The sequence below is a fragment of the Schistocerca americana genome, chromosome 3 (genome assembly GCF_021461395.2).
Source record: "Schistocerca americana isolate TAMUIC-IGC-003095 chromosome 3, iqSchAmer2.1, whole genome shotgun sequence".
Classification (NCBI taxonomy): Eukaryota; Metazoa; Arthropoda; class Insecta; order Orthoptera; family Acrididae; genus Schistocerca; species Schistocerca americana.
Genome location: NC_060121.1, coordinates 752,810,563 through 752,831,249, shown reverse-complemented (window position 1 = coordinate 752,831,249; position 20,687 = coordinate 752,810,563). Strand labels below are relative to the sequence as shown.

Here is a 20,687-nt window from a genome sequence, read left to right as displayed (position 1 = left end):
TCAAACAAGTTGCAGTATTGGTAGGGAAGAAGCATCTGAATGTCATAAAACAACATATGGAACAAAATGTGGCATTCACTTTGTACTGTATGATCTGGATGAATCGGACCAAGATTTGTTGCTATGGAGATCTGGGATACACCCTGTGGGTACAAGAAGTACAGTTCCAAGAAACTTTAGTGTTTGTTATCATCACATGAAAGTGTTTCTGGATAAGTATTCTTTCCTACAAAGAAGTTGTTTTGATCCATTTCGGATTCATAAGAAGACAGTGAAGTGTAGCCTCAGAGAAATTGATATAAAATCAGTATTGAAAGTGAATCAGTGCATGTGACTTAACATGAAACCAGGACAAAAGTTGTGTTCCAGGTGGGTTACACTGCTAAAAAATGAAGAATATTCTGATAATTTACACGACACTGACAAAGAGTATCAACCACCTACAACCACAGCGGATGAGCAATTAAATACTTCAGTGACTGCTCTTGGTTTTTCTCCCATGAAGACAGACAAAGCTGGGAAGAGAGACAGGCCCAGCTATGGTAGAAGAAAACTACAAGAAGCTCAAATGAAATTAAAATGCAAAATAGCTGACACACTAATGGTGGAAGAACTATCTGCTCCAAAGGAACAGAAATCATGCCAGAAATGCTCTGATTTGGACAAAACTGATTGATTTGGGGAAAAAAAAAAAAAAAAAAAAAAAAAAAAAAAAAAAAAAATGTGCCATATGCACACACCATTGCATCTTCCAGCTGGCCGATTGACTACACTGCAAAGGAATTCAATGTTTCTACATATATGGCAAAGCAAGCTAGGAAAATAAAAGCAACCCAAGGAGTGCTCCCACAACTTCAGCAGGCTCAGGGTAAGCAATTGAGTTCAGAAATAAAGGTGCTAGTGTCAGAGTTTTATGAAAATAATGACTACAGCCGAATAATGCCTGGAAAAAATGACTATGTAAAGGTGAAAACGTGAAATGTACGTGTACAGATGCAAAAAAGACTGTTGCTATGCAACATATCAGAACTATATGTAGAATTCCAGGAAAATTATCCCAATACCAAAGTAGGTTTATCATCTTTTTTCAATCTTCGGCAAAAATGGGTTGTGCCTGTAAGTGCAAGGGGCACACACAATGTGTATGTGAGACCCATCAAAATGCTAAGCTGATGTTTGCTGCTATAAAGGATTCTGGTCTGGATTACAAAGGTGCAATGAAGCTGCTAGAGTGTGACATCAGTTCCTACCAGTGCATGATACACAGGTGTGAAAAGTGTCCTGGTAAGGTAAATCTTGCAGAACACATGAATAACAAACTGTATAGTGAACTCCTTATGGATGACAATGAACTTGTTTCTTATAATCAACGGACACACATGGATTGCACAAGTCTTGAAACAAAGCAAAGTACAGTGGAAGATTTTGTTGAAATGTGTTGTCAAAAAACAGACAAACAGACCACACACAGCTTCACAGCAACAGCACAATCGGCTATCTCCAGTTTAGTAAGGATAATTTGAAACAAGATGAAATTATAGTAATACTAGACTTTTCTGAAAATTATGCATTTATAGTTCAAGATGCCATCCAAGGATATCATTGGGACAACAGCAAGCAATTCTCCAGCCATTTGCGATTTACTATAGAGGTGAATCAGGTGATGTGTGTGTCATGAACCTGTCCGTTTTTAGTAACTGTTTAATTCATGATGCCATTGCAGTTCATGCCAACATTCGAACTGCCATGGCATGTGTGAAAAACAAACTGCCTCACATACATTTTGCAAAAAACTTCAGTGATGGGGCAGGTAGTCAGTACAAAAACTGTAAAAATTTCAAAAATTTATGCATGCATTACCATGATTTTCAAATTCACGCAGAATGGAATTTGTCTTTAAATATGTCTGCTTGTGTCTGTATATGTGTGGATGGATATGTGTGTGTGTGCGCGAGTGTATACCCGTCCTTTTTTCCCCCTAAGGTAAGTCTTTCCGCTCCCGGGATTGGAATGACTCCTTACCCTCTCCCTTAAAACCCACTTCCTTTCGTCTTTCCCTCTCCTTCCCTCTTTCCTGATGAGGCAACAGTTTGTTGCGAAAGCTTGAATTTTGTGTGTAGGTTTGTGGTTGTTTGTGTGTCTTTCGACCTGCCTGCACTTTCATTTGGTAAGTCAAATCATCTTTGTTTTTAGATATATATTTCCTACATGGAATGTTTCCCTCTATTATAACAATATATATACCTATTCTCTGTGAATCACTGATACAATTGGCAGAGGATTATATACAGACAATGACAATAACAACTTTATTTCACTATGAATATTATTGAAGTTGACAATTTACAGACCAATTGAAACAATGATGGCTCAATTCTGTTACTTCACAGAATCAAATACCAAAAGCTAGTGTGTAGAAAAAGAGCAATGGACCCTGCCAGGATGGGACAAACATTGAAGGAGGAGGAGGAGGAGGAGGAGGAGGTGGAGGTGTGTAGAAAAAGTGCTTTCAAGATTATGAATGTTTAAAAACATATCTAATTACAAAATCTCTCTCTGAAACAAGAATCATTGTAGGACACACTATTGGAATTGTTAAATGGTCATTATTAATTAATGTCAAATTATATCACTGGACTGCACTTTAAAAGTTATTACTAACGTAGAAGGTGTAATGACACGTGCTGCATATTCATTTATTTACAACTATGAAAAGTACTGAATTAATGATTAATGTTCTCTGGACAGGATCTGCATTTCCTAAAACCATTCTTTCAGACTCTGAACTGATCTTAAAATGTTTTTCTCAACTCTGTTAATGAGAACTTTATAATGTATCTTGTATGTAACTGGAAACAGACACGTACTTTCAGAATTTCTGACATTGAATTTTCACTCCTTTTTTATGCAATGTGCACATTAATTCTATTATGAATTCTCATAGAAGATTTTCAGTTCTAACATTTTATGCAATTCTAGCTTTAATTGTTGGACTGACCTTTTCAGTATTTTCTGGAGGTGCTGAAAATGCTAGTTAAGTTACTGAAACAGAGGAGTTAAAGGCCCATCAAAAATTGGGTTAATATTCGATAACTGTTGTGATGTGAGTCAGCTACATACTTAAAAATTACTCCATGAAGCTTCATTTGAAACTTGCTGTTGTTTGTGTTTATATATGACAAATGTAAACAGTGTGCTTTCCTGACATTTAAACTGAGATCCCCACTTTTTATAGACAGTGTGTTACTGATTACACTATCCAAGAATTCCACATACACAGTCTCAAAGTTTCTGCTTTTCTGTACGCAATAAAGAGAGAGTAACAATATTATGAGAAGGAAAGTTGCTACTCACCACGATTAATTGTGAGAGACTTTTTGTTGTGCCTATCCTGACTCAGCATCTCCGCTATATGGTGAGTAGCAACTTTCCTTCTCATAATATTGTTACTTTCCATCTTGGATTTTTAATAAAGAGAGAGGATCCATAGCAAATTTAAATTTTGCATTGGTCCACAATGCATTCTTGAATGGCGTGACTGGTAGAAATTGTACATGAACGGCATGGATCTGGGTCTGAATCCCAGTTTGTTGGATACTTTTAAGTTATCACACAAACTGTCACAATAAATATCTGCAAGAGAATGAAAGAATACATTTTTTAACGTGTTATATGCACATTTCTTTCTTGAGTACAACAGAATTATTTGAAAATCAGATCAGATTGGATCATTAAGAAATTCAGAAAATGTTATACTGGTTATGTGTGCACGCACCCCCCCCCCCCCCCCCCCCTCCCCACCATAAAACAATTTGAGATACACTTAATTAAAACGACACTCTTAATACCTTGGAATATAATATCGTGAGACGCTATTGGAGAAAATTATATTTTGACATTAAAAAGAAGTTGAAAATGAGATAACAAAACCCATCTTATTAGAGCCATGAAAACAGTTTCCGTAAGCACAACTAAGTAAACAGAAAATCAAAAGAAATAGTGGAATATTTTCAATATAAATATCAAGAATCACATAGACATTGCCTGTTTAGTGACTAAAAATATACCACTTACTATAAGAAGTCACCTGTTTAATTTACAATTTATTATAGCACTGGTTTGGATCTTCCACCCCCAAAAAATCATTTTTATTTACTCTTTCATTCATACCAGAAAATTATTTTCAACAAAAAGTAGCCACAGACTTCGTAAATGGGTAATAAAATCTTGTCGATTTCCTTGGTGTCTAATTAGTGGACAACATGTTCTTTTCCTAATTCCATTTCTACCTGTGAAATATTCCACTCACTGTAAATGCATAACATGATTTTTTAAAGAAATTTCTTCATTAGTACATAATGTTTCTGAAAGTTCAACTTAGCTGACAATTAGGGTACGACTACTACTGACCCACTGACTTCAGACAGAACTTGCAGAAGACTACTGCTTACAGCACCAGATAAAGAAAACTACACTGGTTATAAAAAAATTGTGCATAAAAATGAAATTAACAGTGAGTTGGATGTATATCAGGGTGTATATGTGGACACGGAAAAAAAAATCCCGGATTTTTCCCACATTTCCTGGCTAAAAATACGCTTTTTCCATCGATGCAGAATTTCCTGGCACTTTAGAAAATGAAACTCAGGGAGAAAAACACGTTTTGGAAATATGTTTGATGTGCAGCAACATATACACTGCATATTTCCGTATTACGAAAGTATAACTTCGAATTCCACCGAACACCACATGTTACTTCTTGATGCATTGAAATCAAGATTGCGATGCACTTTTGTAAGCCGGTCGGAGATCATGTCACGTGATATCACTAGCTGATGACAGTGGATATTTAGAGCATAGGACACATGATGAAGTCAGCTAATAGCAACATCACCGTTAACTAGTGCGAACACACAAACAGGAAAAGTCAATGGTTTAAATAAATATACGTAGTGTTGCTACAAGAAAAGAAAAGCTTTCACGTATAATATTGGTCTCTAAGATTAATAAGCTGCAAGTGAAGCTAAGCTTTCACATGTAATGTTGATCATCTTTGCACGTGTTACACTAAGGTACATCACACAAATTTGCCAGTAACATTTTTAACGACAACATAAATATCTGATCTTCTAGGCTCAAAATTTGTCTAAATGGTCTTCCTCAAAGAGCTGATTTTTAAATGAGAGTTAAATGCTCTGTGATTTAAGAAATTCTTTGTACATTCTCGCACATAGTTCATCTTGCATAAAAGGAAATTCACTTCAAAGTAAAGCTTTTCAAACAACCATTCGCAATATTTTCTTGCGAAAGAGGTTCATTTCTGCAGCTGCCAGAGAGCGCCAGATAACAGATGTCAAGTGTACAACATTAAAAGATCTTATATTACGTCATAAAAGAAACAAGGCCTTAGAAGATACTCCAGGAGCACCGGAATTTCGTGAACCATACTAAAAGTATAATTTGGCTTAAAGTTCACATTTGTATGTCTTTGAGTACCAGGACTGTATTATCTCATGTTGGGTTCTTTATTATGGCAGAATGCTAGAAGATGAAAATGTGCACTTGAAATGCAGCAAACAGCTGAAACTAGCCAATAGCGTAGAATTGAACACTTTATTTCAAATAAATTGACTTCCTCAGTGGGAAAGATTAAGAAAATCCCAATTTCTTCAGCAAACCGACTAAACTAACTTCATTGTTCTGCGAGGCAATTAATGCTTGACTGTCAGAAAGGTGCAAATAAAATTAAATCTCCAACTAATAACATATTTTAGCCTACCATAATTATGTGAATGTATTTTAATTCACTTGATAGCTCTCCGCCACAGAAATCCATTTGTTTTCATTTGACATGAAAGTAATAAACGAAGAGGAAACAGCAAAATCACTTAACGCAAATACGGGTCTCATGGAGACTACCCACCTCGCCACTGCAACTCAGACTGCTCTGTGCAACTGCTCTGTGCATCAGCCCTGGATCTATGATATTGCCGAACCAGGGCAATACTTCGCTAACCCTGCCACAATCACCGGTTTAGTTATCCTGCGTTTATTCTCTGGTTAGGTGTTATTACATTTTCGGACAATGCATTTTCTGCACTTCTCCCCGAATAGAACTCAAGTGGCTGCTAGCAGTGGACTGTACAACTGGCCCTTACTAGTGTAGTGGTCTGGACAAAAATTTTCTGTTAAAATTTCATTTTCTTGGATGAGAAGATAATAAGCAATATTTTTTGCCTGTTATTCCTATTAGTCATTTATTTCCATTCTGGTAGTCTGAATCTATTTATTTCGCTAGTTTCCAGAATGAGATTTTCACTCTACAGCGGAGTGTGCACCGATATGAAACTTCCTGTGTGCCAGTCAGACTCGAACTCGGGACCTTTGCTTTTCGTGGGCAAGTGCTCTACCATCTGAGCTACCCAAGCACGACTCACGCCCTGTCCTCACAGCTTTACTTCCGCCAGTTTTAATCTGCCAGGAAGTTTCAATTTCGCTAGTAATTACAACAATGCTGACCATTCACAAACCCAATCAACCACATAAACAGTGATTGGCTTTCACGCGTTCGGCTTTATTCCGCTCAGCTCGTATAGCTCCATCCCCTTTTGTCTGCAGGAAAGTTTATTTCTAGATGCAATGGGGATTCCCCTGGCAGGACATCACATATACTACGCATGTATTCAAAAATCAACTCACGATTCATTCAGAAATCAACTTAGAATGTGTTCAAAAACAAACAGGGATGTGTTTCAAAACCATATGAATAATTGATAGACCAATGATGCTAGGTGCTTTATGAAACAAGGTTTCTTTCCTCAAGAGTAGTAATTTGGCCCCCCCTCCCTGAAATTGCCATCCAGGGCAGATACCTCGGTTTGCCCCCGCCCCCTAGATCCAGGCCTGTTGCACATGCGTGAATCTGAATCTTAGGTGCACCAGTCCAGGTAGCATCTGGCTGCTTGCTTCTATTGCTTATGCAGCTAACTGCCGCACTTCTGTAGCCAGAAGCAGGAGGTACTGCTTATATGTGACTCAACTGCGCGCATGCGCATGAGCTCGCTCGCAACTGCTCAAATGAATCTATGTAAACAGACGTGACGTCACGTTCATCGGAGGCAATTTGTTGTTATTAAGCACTGCTTCATCTTTCTAAAGCCTTTGACACATTTTGTTGTTGGCAGACGCTTCTATGAGCACTGTGTTTTTTTGTTGTATATGGCACATTTCCTTTGCACCTTAAGTTTTATTTTCATTTTTTTCTCTTGTTCATGTTTTATTGCTGTAGTATTAGTCTGCAGTAGTGAGATACTGTAATATCCTTTGTTTGAGTATTGGTTCTTACCAGTCAAAGTTGCCTAAATTTAACTGAAAACTAAAACGATGAAAAATTCCCGGAATTCTAAAAAATTCCCAGATTTTCCCCAGATCTCTCAGTTGTCCCGGGTCCTATACACCCAGTATATTTACTGTTCATCAATCACACTGGGAAAATGTTTTTAATTACTGCTATTCTGGAAATATTGGCACTAATAACAAAAATAAATCTATTCCAACACCAAACTACTCCTTAAAAGTATTTTGAGGAATATGAATTTTGCCTGCTGATAAAGTCACAATTGTCTACAAAATTAAAGCAGCATCTTCTGGTTCCATTCTGTACAGTATGCATGCTTCTTTTCTGTCAAATTACATCTGTAATTTTCTATAGCTAACTTAAGTTTTAATATAGTATTAAAATGAGATCAATTATGTAGTCAATTAATACAATTTCACTAAACGCTGAATATTCACATCACTTTTCAATGATCCCTGTGGACATTTCTGATTATTATTATAATAGTGCAATTTACACCACCCAAAACTTCTCAGCGGCTGCATCTTCTCTTGTGTAAAATATAGTTTAATAGGCAGTGCATTTATTTTGCCTCATGGCAACAACATTTTTTTCTCCCATGATTTAAATGACACTTTCAAGAAACAACTGCAAGGAAAATGAATCTAAAAGAGGAAACGAATCAATGATTTTCACGAGAGGAAATTTTATCATTATCAATTCAATTTAATTTGAGTGTAAATAACATTCATAAAATACAGCAGAACTAGAAAAATAATAGTATACAGTTTCTTAAATGCAATACAATAGAAAATATCTAATTCTCTATAATGCATATCAGCTATTATTACTGATACATACTGACAACCTTATACTGTGATGTAAGTAAAATATTCATCAGTCGCTTTTAAAGCCACTCTCATCCAGATATGTATGTATGTTATGTATGTATGTATGTATGTACAAATATGAAGTTACATCTTTGGTCACAAAACATTAACAATGATGTATCACACTGGCAACATTTATACTGGCTAACATCTACTTCTCTAAGACTTTTGTTTAAAAAAATCACAGTATAGTGAAACAATAAAATTATTAGGGAATGGTTTGAGCATTTACTGGGCTATCACATTGCATTACAGAATCACAGTTAACTGTGCTAATAGCTATCAGAAAGTATGTTGAACACGTATCCCAATGATTCTGTTATGATCATCATAATGACTCTGCATTACAACTAAATTATGATTTATGTAAGTTCTTCAGCTATGGGAGTCAACTGGACCCACCAGGAGAGCAAACATAGTGTATCACACTGTTAGCCATGTAGCGTTTTATGTGCTGTACTTTGATATTTTTGACCAGTATTCAAATTGCTTTCAGTTCAACATCAGAAGGTGAGTTGACAATTGGTCTGAACATACGACTGGCACATGTGTTTCCTGACATGGTAACACTGATTACAGGTGAATTAGGCACCACAACTCCAATGTGAGAATCTGGAAATACAGAAAACATATTAGTCTAGAACTAGTTACAGGTGGAAAGGATTTAAGTCCCGGTTCATGCACAAAACAAGATGATACATGTATGTGCAAAATATTTTGGATTTTTTGTATCTCCTTTACAAGTACATCAGAGGAAATGACCCGAAAAATAGATGCATTTTAATGTTATCAATTTTTTGGATTTGGGGTAGCAGCTATTATACTTTAACAGTAATAACTATTTACATTCAATCACTCTTGAAACATGTAACTGAATTGATCAAGTAATGTTAAATTGATTGAATGGAAATAATCATTGCTGAGAACAGATACAAAACTTCCAAGGGATATTTATAGAGGACAGCCAAAATCAGATGAAAATGTTTATTCTATTGAAACAGATTAGTCAAGTTTTCTCGTTACTTCACTCCTTTCTGTGCCTTGCTAAGATGGAATCTAATTTATTTCTCCTTCTGTTTTAATATTTATGAAAGTTGATGTTCCATAAGACTGACTTTACTGTTAATAATCAACTACACATTGTTTCTGAACTATGGTTACTTTGTCGTCCAAACACTTTGCTATACAGGGTTAAGAAATAAAAAGTGTTAAAACGAAATTTTCTAACACTTTCATGACCAAAGCCTACTGACAAGTGTGATGCAAAAGGTGACGAATTTAGATGTGCAAAAAGAACTATAATGTATGACTTCCATTTCTTTCCATGTACAGGGTGCCCATAATTGAAGTTCCAGTTTCAAAACACTGCAGAAAGAGAAAATATGAACACCAACAAGTGTGCGGCACATGGCTATTTCTCAGTTAGCATGCTAGAGGTCCAACACGACTGTCTCCATGAAGCATCGTGCGCTGTTGGTAAAGCTCTTTAAAAAGAACGATGATGTGCCAATATCCCAGCAGAAGTTATGGACACTCAAAGAAGGGCATGAAAGAAGGCACTTGTCCAATGTCTGCTACAGGTCTGTAGAAAATAATTAGAAAATTCGAAAAAGATAGGTTCTTTTGAAGTGCAGTGTGGCAGACGGAGGAAAGCAGTTGATCTGATGTCTCTTGAAGGTGTAGCCACAGCATTGCAAGAGGGGTTGAGCAGTGGTGTGCAAATATGCAGCGCATGTGGAATTGTCTGAACAGTGGACATGCCTGCAAGCACTGCGCATAAAATCCTTCGGAACACTCTGCACTGTTATCCATACAAAACCACCATGTTCAGGAGTTGCTTCCTGCTGACCTGCCAGCAGGGCATTCACTCTGGAATTTCTTACCCACATGGAAATGGACAATGGATGGCCATGGAACATTCTGTTGATAGACAAAGCCCATTTTTATCTCCAAGGACATGCCAATACGCACAATTGCCAAATCTGAGCAATGGAACATCCACACGCATGGTAACTGGAACAATTTCATTCAGCAAAAGTGACTGTGGGGTGTGTGTTGTTGAGATTGTTTATCATATGGCCATATTTTTTTGAGGAGATGAGTTCTGCAGATCCTGTTATCTGCACAGTCACTGGTAAACACTATGAGACTTTTTGCACACCAACTTCATTCCAACTCTTCAACAGTGTGAACGTGTGGGTAGGATCATTTTTATGCTAGATGGCACTCCTCTGCACAACGCACAGCCAGTGAAGCGGCTGCTGCAGAGGCACTATGGCAATGTTATAATTATCAGCTGTCATTTCCCAACAGCCTAGCTGTCTGCATCACCAGGTTTTAATCAGTGTGACTTCTGTATGTGGGGTTATCTGAAAGATAAGTGCTCCAATTACGAATGCAGCTGAATTGAACAACACATTTTGAACATGACTCCGAGACATACTGCATGTTGTGGAATATGCTTGTGGTTTCTCAATTTCAACCTGGTGGCAAAAAAGGTGGACAGCGTAACAAACACCTCTTGTGCCAGTTATACAAAAATTAGAAACCAATGTCATTTTGCTTTTTATGTTGTTTTTGGCCACAGGACAATTACCATATTTATCCAATTGTAAGATGAGGTTTTTTCCCCAATTTAGTCATTCAACAAATATAGGGCTCTCTCATATTCACAGATTACACTATTGCTGCTGAGATTAACATTTTTACATTGTTTAATGAATGATTATAGGGGTCATCTTACATTTTCAGACGGGACTTTGGCCACTGATGATTTGTACAAATTTAGGGCTTAGCAAAAAATACCTGCATTAGAATAGGATCAAGATTCCTGATACACCAAAGCGCTTGATACAGTGTCCATCTTGCTCGAACAATCATGTGACACTTGACTCACAGCACTAGTCGAGAAACTATGACTTAGCCAATACAACAATCTAATGATCTGTTTTAAAATTGACAATTTTGTGAAACAAAGGAGGAAATGGCATTAAATCGATCAACTCACAGATTTTTGTTGTATATGAACAGGTTTTTAATAAAAGTTCTCACTGATGAGTAGATACAGTATACATATATTTATGCGACTTTTTAAATAGAGGTAACATTCAAAGGTGAAAATGTTGTCCCTCAAAATCCATTACTTAATTCTGAACCCCAGTCAATATGTTATTTGGTTCTGCGCAACTGTAATGATTTACCAAGTGGATCGCACAAGGAAATACAATCACTGTTCACATCCTGGAATACCAGGGAAAAACGTTACCAGCATTAGTACAAGATTGTGACATTCAGATGAAACAAGAAAGAAGAAAATTAATCCAGTATTAATTGTCTAGAAAATAAAAATCTCATTACACTGACAGCAATAGTTACCACGAGAATTAACTATGGTGGAAAGACCCACTGCGGAGATACTACAGACAGCTTCATTAGATTGTGGGATGAGCGAAAGTTTGAGAACTGTAGTGAATTGTGATTGTGATATTTTATTTACATATTTGTTGCCGTTGTTACATTTGTCCTGCTCCACTGTAGATACATGCTGCCCTTGTTTCCCTGTTGCTGGAGCACAGCTCTATGGAATGGTTGGAGGGGAAACAGCGACACCAGCTTGGCTGAGAAACTGAATTATAGTGAGTGTGCGGAGGGAGGGTGCTGTGCAGCCAGCAAATTCTGCCGTCCTGCCAACCATAGTAAACTACACCTTGTACTTTGACTTTTTATGAATGTCTACCATATTTAAACTGCAATTTGCCTGAATCAATTTGTACTTTGAACTGAACCAACTTTAAAATTGAACAAATACTCATCAATAGCAAACATTTCTGCAGGAAATGGTAAAAATTTAGACTGGAGCTATTGGTGTATTTAGTGTTTCATGCAGCAATGTTGTCGACACTCATCGGGAGGTATGACGGGATGATGGGGGGGGGGGGGGGGGGGGGGGCAGCTGCCAGTTCTACACATCCAATGAGGTAGTGGCAGGCAGACAATATGGTTGGGAGCAAGAGACATAACATTCTCACATCAGTACAGAAGTGAAATCCACTATTTATTCAGAGAGAGAGAGAGAGAGAGAGAGAGAGAGAGAGAGAGAAACAGTTGTGTTCTCAGGTCATAACATAACCACAACCCCGGAAAGAAAAATATTTGGCACAACAAAGATGTAAATTTTGCACCTGTCCTGTTAGGATGATGACTATAATGATTTATAATAGTGATACCACAGATGAGAGGCTAACTAAACAAAAAGGCAGTGAAGATAAAAATTAATGTAAAAATTTCTTTTTATTTATTTGTCCTTGTATTATCAAAATACAGAAACTCGGTAAATAACAAAGGTAAGAATGCACGAAACAAACTTTTTAGACAAGCCATAGCCATTGTATTGCAATTCATCTGTCATTTGTAGCCAACCCAATTGACATTAAGACACTTACAGTGCCATCTATAGCTAAAGTTTCATTAAATTTTTTTATACCACAGCTCTTCCCCCTGCATCACTAATATGGTATTCAAATTTGACATCTTTCTGAGCAGTGGTTCTCTTTCTACAGTGTTTTGAAACTGGCACTTTAATTATGGTCACCCTGTACATACCAACAATTTCGTTTTGTATATGGATGCTTTGCAGCTTGCAAATACACACTGCTGCTCAATAATGTATGTTGTTTTTTCGCCCTATTTTACTGAAAGCCTAGTAATAAAGCACGTGCTCATCTGCAGCAGCACATACATAACACACACATACATTATCACCGCTATCCATCTGACAGCGATGTGGGCACGTAAGGTGGTAAGGAAAGCATATAAGCAGACCTCTTTCATCCCTTCATGCTTAAGGCCTTTCCCGAAGGTGACGGCATCTTCCAGAATGACACTGTCTGTGTCACCAGCCCAGAATCGTTCCAAGATGGTTTGAGGAGCATGACAGTGAGCTCACATTGATGCATTGGGCACCTAATGCACCTGCACTGAACATGATGGAACACATCTGAACACTATTGTGTGTCAGCTCCATGCTCTCAAACCCCCAGCATATAATTTACAGTAATTGTATTACCTATCCATAGACATCTGGTACTAAATACCATCAGAAACCTTCTGAAGACTACATGCCATGCAAAGCAGAACTCCAGCTGTACAGTGTTCCAAATGTGAACCCACACACACGCACGCACGCACGCACGCACACCTTGAAGCATCGAGGAATAGTCAAATTGGCAATGAAAGGGACTGTGGGGAGTAAAAATTGTGCTGTGCGAAGTGTTGAATGCAGTGTGGTTAAGTGGTGTCTATCACCAGATGGCATATTGCAGATCGCCTATTCGAAGTATCTTATGCTTATATGTTCAGGAATACTCGATATCTGTATAAACAGTGGCACCCTTTGTCCAGGAGTTGAGTTCTGTACTGGCAGTACATTGTCATTCAAACACTAAGGGTTGTATTTCATTGACAACCCTGCTTCCAGATTTGGACTTGATTGTGGTTTTGATATGACATTCTTGGAGTAGATGTTGAGCACTTCAAAACATCCACATCACCCTGGCTTTAATTAGGTAATATGAAAACTGTTACTCACATGGATAGGAACTAGAATACAAGCAGTAACTCATTCTCAAGGTCCGTATATTCAGGAGTCCAATGGATTCAAAGCCAGCACTAAGCCAACTGTGCATCAGGCATCCATCAGTGTCTTCTGGAGACACAGATCAAGATTCAACCTACAAACTATAAACAACAGATGGGATGACTTGAAATGTTTGGTAAATGTGTACTTTTACTTGGATGGCACAGCCCAACAGTGGTACAAAAACAACAAAGAGCAGCTGGATAGTTGGGATAAATTGCAGCCTGCACTGAAGAAAAAGTTTGGCAACAATCAGCAGCAAGTCCACTTGGCAGAAGATCAACTGCAGAACAGCAGCAAGTCCACTTGGCAGAAGATCAACTGAAGAACAGGGTGTAACGTCATGTGGAAATGACAGTCCTACATACAGAATGTTTTGGCCCTATGCCACATTGTGAATCCAAATATGACCAAAGTTGATAAAATCTTATACTTGAAGAAAAGAGTCTCACAAGACACACTACGTTCTTCTTCAAATCAACGGAGGAATTCAAGTGGTGATGAAGCATTGAGGAAATGCAACAGAGAAAGAATCGGGGGAAAGAAGTATGTCTGACTCCTGAATGTGGTCCCTAAGGCAGCTGTGAAAGACCATCACAACATCGCCTCTGTCATACAGTAGGCAGTGAGAGAAGAGAGACACATTTTATGCAAACAGTGCTGTAGGATAAAGTAAGCAAGAGATAGCAGGCATGCAATACTATCTGATACATCAGGAGGTAATATAGAATGTTGAAGAAGATGTGTATTGATCTAAAACACCAACCTCTGCCACCAGACAAATGCTGCAGGAAGAATATATTGGCCAACTCAGACTTATGCCGCATGACAATTCAGCACTGATGGTACAATCAACTCCTGTACCAAATATAATGCCATGTAGAAGAGCAGACAATCCAGGAGGCCAAAGAAACATTTTGCATGTTTCTGCACAGGAAGAAGGACAGTTTTTGACGACTACTATGCCATCAAACAACAAGTATCTTTCAAGTCAACTGAAGATGATTATAGTCGACCTGTGGGATGAAGTCAATATTCATACCCTGGACAATATCATGCTGCAGCCATTTTCTGCTGTCATACGATGTAGTAGCCACTCACCTAGCTGTTGACTTGAGGAAAACTAAGTGAGGTGACAATCTATGGAGGCGAGACTGCCAAGATCAAAGTCCTCCATGCTCAATAGCCACCAAGTTGTCAGGAAATCTCTCTCTATCATCATCAGCCATGGCCAACCTGTGTAGCTGCTAGTTGACTAAAGATGATTTATGCTACATGATCCAAAACCAATTGTGTTGAAAATCACAAAGCGGAAATATGATTAGCTGACAGGAACATGAATTGCAATAATAACTATCAATGACAGAACACAGCCCTTCAAATTTGTTGTTTTAACAGAATGTAGTCATGTTAGTGTCAGATGGAACTTGTTGCATGCATCACAAGCAGCCATAGTGTGTGGAAGAACGCAACCGCAGATTGATGAATTCTACCAACAAGAAAACAGACTCCTCCGGGCAGTTGCTTGTCTTTGAAGACGTTACTGCCATCAGCAAGGAGAGGAGTTCCACTCACCATTTAAGATGCTCATTTAAACTATGAGGCTTTTGTCAACAGCAAAAAGTAGCTATAACTCACAAAAGAAATCTACATGCCAGTGACAATCATAAGCACTGAAAATGAAAAAAATGGAACGATTGTATGGCATTGTTGGCCGGGAGGCCCCATGCGGGGAAGTTCGGCTGCCGTATTGCAAGTCCTTTTCAGTTGACGCCACTTCGGCGACTTGCGAGTCAATGATGATGAAATGATGATGAAGAACACACTGAGGATGATTACCCACAATTATAGATCATTAACTGTCATAAGCAGCCAGAACTCACCCCTAAAGGTAAGTGCGTAGGGACAACTGAGCCAATCCAGGAAGGTCAGCTTAGTGCCAGCGACAAAGAATAGTGTTCTGTTACAACTACAGATAATGAAAAGGGGGAAGCTGCTATGGAACTGTCAAAAGGATTTGGCCTAACTGAGTAATGACCTCAACAAGTGATAGCCATTCTGTGTCAGTTATTGGATGCTTACAAATCTGGAGAGGAGAAAATAAAGAGCAAGTGGCCAGTGATTAATCATTGTATCAAGACTGGGGATCATTCATCAACTAGCCAAGGTTCGTATAGGCTGTCACTGGCTGAATGCTACTCGTTCGTTCCCTCCTGTGGTTATTTTGAAGAAAACAGTACACTGCATTTCTCAGTCGACTATCTATGACTGAACGAAACTACAAAGATGTCTACTCATTGCTGTACACTAATGAGACCTCAGCCTGCTTGAAAAGAGCAAAGTACTTCTCAATAACGAACATGCAGAAGGGCTACTGGAAAATCATGATTGACGAGGCTCACCGGGAAAAAGACCACCATCTAACTCCTGATGGCCTCTGTGAGTTCAAAGTCATGCTGTTTGGACTGTGTGGTGCTCCAGCCACCTTAGAACATGTGAGGGACAATGTGCTTCAAAACTTAAATGGACAATGTATATTTGCTATCTGGATGACATTCTCATTCTTTCAAAGACATTTGAAGAGCATCTAAGCTACTTGACAACCATGATGAAATGTGTTCAGCTTTTGGGCCTCCACCTGAATGCATAAAAATGTTTGTCATTGCCTGAGAAATAAAGATCTTGGGGTACTTAGTTAACAGCAATGGAATCCACCCCAAACCAAAGAAAATAAGAGCAGTCACCGATCTCCTGTCTACTTGGCATATGCGTGTTGATGTGAGAAGTTCTCAGAATGTGCGTATATTACCCCTGACTCATAAAGGACTTCTGTATCAAGGTACATCCCTTGCAAGAACTACTCCAGGGAAATGCCAAATTTTCAGCAATGAAGTTCAAGAAAAATCTTTACATGTCCTTACGGAGGCACTATCACCATCTCCAGTCCTAGTACTGTATTATGAGAATGACAAAACAAAACTTCACACTGATGCAAGCTGTTATGGAATAGGTGCAGCTCTGGCACAAATTCAGAAAGGTGCTGAGAAAGTGATAGCTTATGTTTACAACTCGGGAGAGTAATTCCTCTCCAACAGAGCCTTGCAATTGTTTGGGCTATCAATATATTCCGGCCGTATTTATTTGGCGAACTATTCATAGTGTGACAGACCACCATTCTCTATGCTGGCTAACTTGACTGAAGGATCCATTAGGTCAACTGGTGAGATGGGCACTGAGACTTTAGGAATATGACATCAAAGTGATATACAAAAATTGATGCAAACACAAGGAATTCTTTGGTGAAACACAGCAGCAGGGATGGAATCTTGGTCATTGCTGCATTAAATGACAATGCAGCTGACAGATAGATGCACATGCCATAGTTATCCCCAGGGCATCTGGTGCCAATTGTGCCTGCAGAAGCGCACTTCCACTGGGTTGGAATTAACTTCTTGGGTAGGTTTACAAAGTTGACAAACAGGAATTGATAGATAACAGTCTGCACTGAGTACCTCACACACTTTGCTATCATCAAAATTTTGCTGATTGCTGAAGTTCTGGAAACTGCGAAGCTCCTTGTAGAAGACATCAGTTTGAAGTGCAACAGAACATCCCATGTGATGATCTCTGACTGTGGAAAACTTTTCCAGTCCGGAGTGTTAAGAGGTAATTCCACACTGCGACATATCCCACATAACAACAACCGCCTACCACAAATACAGAAGTGGCTTCACAGATTGCTTTACTAAGATAATGGCTCACGTGCTCTCAATGTCCGTCGATGTCAAACAGATTGGGATACAATACTGCTAGTCACAACATTCAAATACAACACAAGAAGCCACTACAGGCTTCACACCATTCTTTCTGCTCCATGGTCATGAAGGTAAAATGGCAAGGGATACACTCTTCCCATTTCAATCAGGCGATAGTTAGCATTACTATGTGAAACACCTTATCACCAGGACTTTAGAAGCAAGACAGCCTGCTTGCTTAAGGATGCAGGAGGGAGACCAAGAGCATTGTCACACCAAGAAACAGACCAGGAGATGTAGTAAGGATTTTTACACCTATATAAAAAGTGAGACTATGCAGAAAGTTATTAAAGCACTACTTTGGGCTGCACTGTATCCTTTGTCATCAATTATGAAGGCTAGGATTATGACCCTTCATCAAGAAGAGAAAAGTGGAGACATCCTCTATATGCATCCCTACTACAGTCCTGAGGCGCAGATCGACAATGGAAGGTTCAAGGAAACTGAAGACCCACTCAACAATTATGAAGCTTTGACAGGAAGGGCTACTTCTGACACTCATAGTGAAGGTGACGTAACAGCACAACTAGAACAAGTGAATCCCACCAGTACTGCCATACAGAGGACCACTGAAGGTGACATAACAACACAACTTGAACATGAGACTCCATCAGTACTGCCATAAAGAGGACCACCGACAAGATCTAGACCCAGGGTGCTGCAGTCTGCGCCAATGAGAACTTCTGAAATGGGAGGTTGCTGTATCTCCAGGAGAGGGAGCAATGTCACAAGCTCTGGTGCACGCAGTATAGTATAGGGGTTAGCGTAGCTGGCTGGCATGATGTGTGCAAAACCACCAGAAATTATCTGTTATTAAGTATTTATCATTTCTGGGAAGTTCTTGAAATATCTTATGTTCGTAATGTTTGTATATTCTGGAAAATTCAATGTCAGAATAAATAGAAGAAATGACCAGGACTGAGCTCTGTTCTGGCTAGATCTTGGTGTACGAAAAATGTACTTTCAGTACTGCACGTTACCTCATCAGATTTGGATCTGAGTGTGCTTTTGACATTAACATAGTAGAGGAAGACCGAAATTTAATACAGTAGTCAGATTCAAATGGATACTGAATGAATTACGGTCACACAAGTCCAACATTAAGTTGTTCTAGCTGTTTACAGAGCTTAAAACTAGCATTCACTGGATGAGCAAGATTTAGAGTACATCTTGTGTCACACTGAAATTAAATTGGCACCTTTTAGTTCAGGTTAACAAATGTATTCTAGTTCAACTGTAGCAAAGATGAACAGCTGATAAACATACCTGACATCATTTTATTTAGCCCAGAGGCTCTTGACCTGTTGGACACCTTTGGAGATGTTCCCTTACTAGCACCTTCTTCTGTAAGTGTTCTTGAAGTGCTATCTGAAACCAGTTTACCCTTGCTGTGCTCCCAAGAATCATCTGTTGAGGCCTTCAGAGTCACGAGCTGAAACATTTTTATGATTCTTTTGATACATGAAATTTACAAATATAAAAAACAACTGTATGTTAGACTAACTAAATCAGAACCTTGCCTTTTACTGTTCTTACCAACTGACCTATTACTGCAAGACAGATAGGATTAATCTGATAGAACTCTTGTCCAGCATTTACAGTGTATGGTTTGCAGTGGAGGGCACATGAGTTACCAGAATTAATTTCTCCCCTCTCTTTTATAATTTCAAATGGTAAGCAGCAAGACAGATTCAGAGTATACCTCCGAGGTCTGAAGTGCACAAAGATATATGTTTGTGGAAGTTCTGACTAACTGCACTGTGATCTCTTGCAGCAACCTCCAGTGGGTTTTATTAAGGTCTTCTGTGATGTTCTCACACTGAATCAGTGAAATCGTGCATCTATTCTTTGAATACCATCTACTTATGCAGTTAATCCAACTTAACAATGGCCCTAGACCACCAAACAATACTAAAAAACTGCCAAACAATGGGTTTTGAATGAGTTAATCACACTTCCTTATGATTAATATGACAAATAACTAGACACAGAAGCTTTCATGCATACCTTGCTGGTGTAGTACTACTGAGTGAAAGAATTTGGGAAAGAAATGGCTGAGCCACATCCACAACCTACAGATGAGGAAGTCTTGCAACTACTCACTTTCTCAGCTGACTATTGCAATAATGAAAAGTTCATGTTATTATCAGTAGGAACTTGAATTTTGTTATATTCTGATAACTGTGAAAACAAACATCTTCTGACAAACTTTCAATAAACTGGAGATTTAATCCTGTTTATATGGTGAAAGAAAGCTACCCCCCTCTCTGTAAGGACTTGTACCAAGATACAGTGTAGATCAGCAGGCAGGAAGGTGGAGAGAACAAGAGGTTCTGCTCATTACTATGGGTGGTTATTTTTGACCAATTCACAAATTGTCTACTGCTAAACACATTTTCAGCATCAAGGCACAAACACAGAATTTCATACCACACTCTGATTATAGCTTTTGTTCCTTTCAACAAGACCATCACAAAACCTTTGACTGCTGCAGTCAACTCCACTACATGCTGCCTTAAGCACCAAGTCATTATCACCTAATCCTGCTATCTGTGATGGGTGTCTTACATTCAGGTTGCTACCAGGCACTGAGGAACCCAAGTGGTTTCACTCTATACTGTATATTTCTGGAGCACACCAGTGATGACAGTCAGTTAAACAGTTCTTAGATAGACCAATTGCACAAGACATCGTAATATTGTGGTACAAGGAATTTTATAGACATCCCAAATTAATTTGTAAATATGGCTACAGGCAGAAGATTTATAAGTTGTTTTGCTTTATTATTATTAAATAGACAGATGCGAGTTGGCAATTCCTACCCCACCATCTTTTACACATTATAATAATAGCAATTTTCTACAGAATCAAAGGAGTTGTCAAGGTGAAATTTTTTCAGTTTTCCTTTTTTTTAAATTTACTTTGCTGTCTGTTAACGCATTTTATATCACTATGTAAGTGACCAAAAATTTTAGTTTCAACACTGTGCACCCCTTTTTGTGCTAAAGACA

General features: G+C 38.5%; 1 protein-coding gene across 1 annotated transcript in view; it reads right to left on the bottom strand.

The window, feature by feature from the left end:
• Positions 1-8,384: 8,384 nt before the first annotated feature.
• LOC124606531 (glutamine-dependent NAD(+) synthetase) overlaps positions 8,385-20,687 on the bottom strand; it is a 206,455-nt gene continuing 194,152 nt past the window's right edge. Inside the window, exons 15-16 of the mRNA XM_047138516.1 lie at positions 18,943-19,108; positions 8,385-8,838 (exon numbers count right to left, since the gene is read on the bottom strand). Coding sequence (XP_046994472.1) covers positions 8,708-8,838; positions 18,943-19,108 — 297 coding nt within the window. The 3' untranslated portion in view covers positions 8,385-8,707. The remainder of the gene's footprint in view (positions 8,839-18,942; positions 19,109-20,687) is intronic.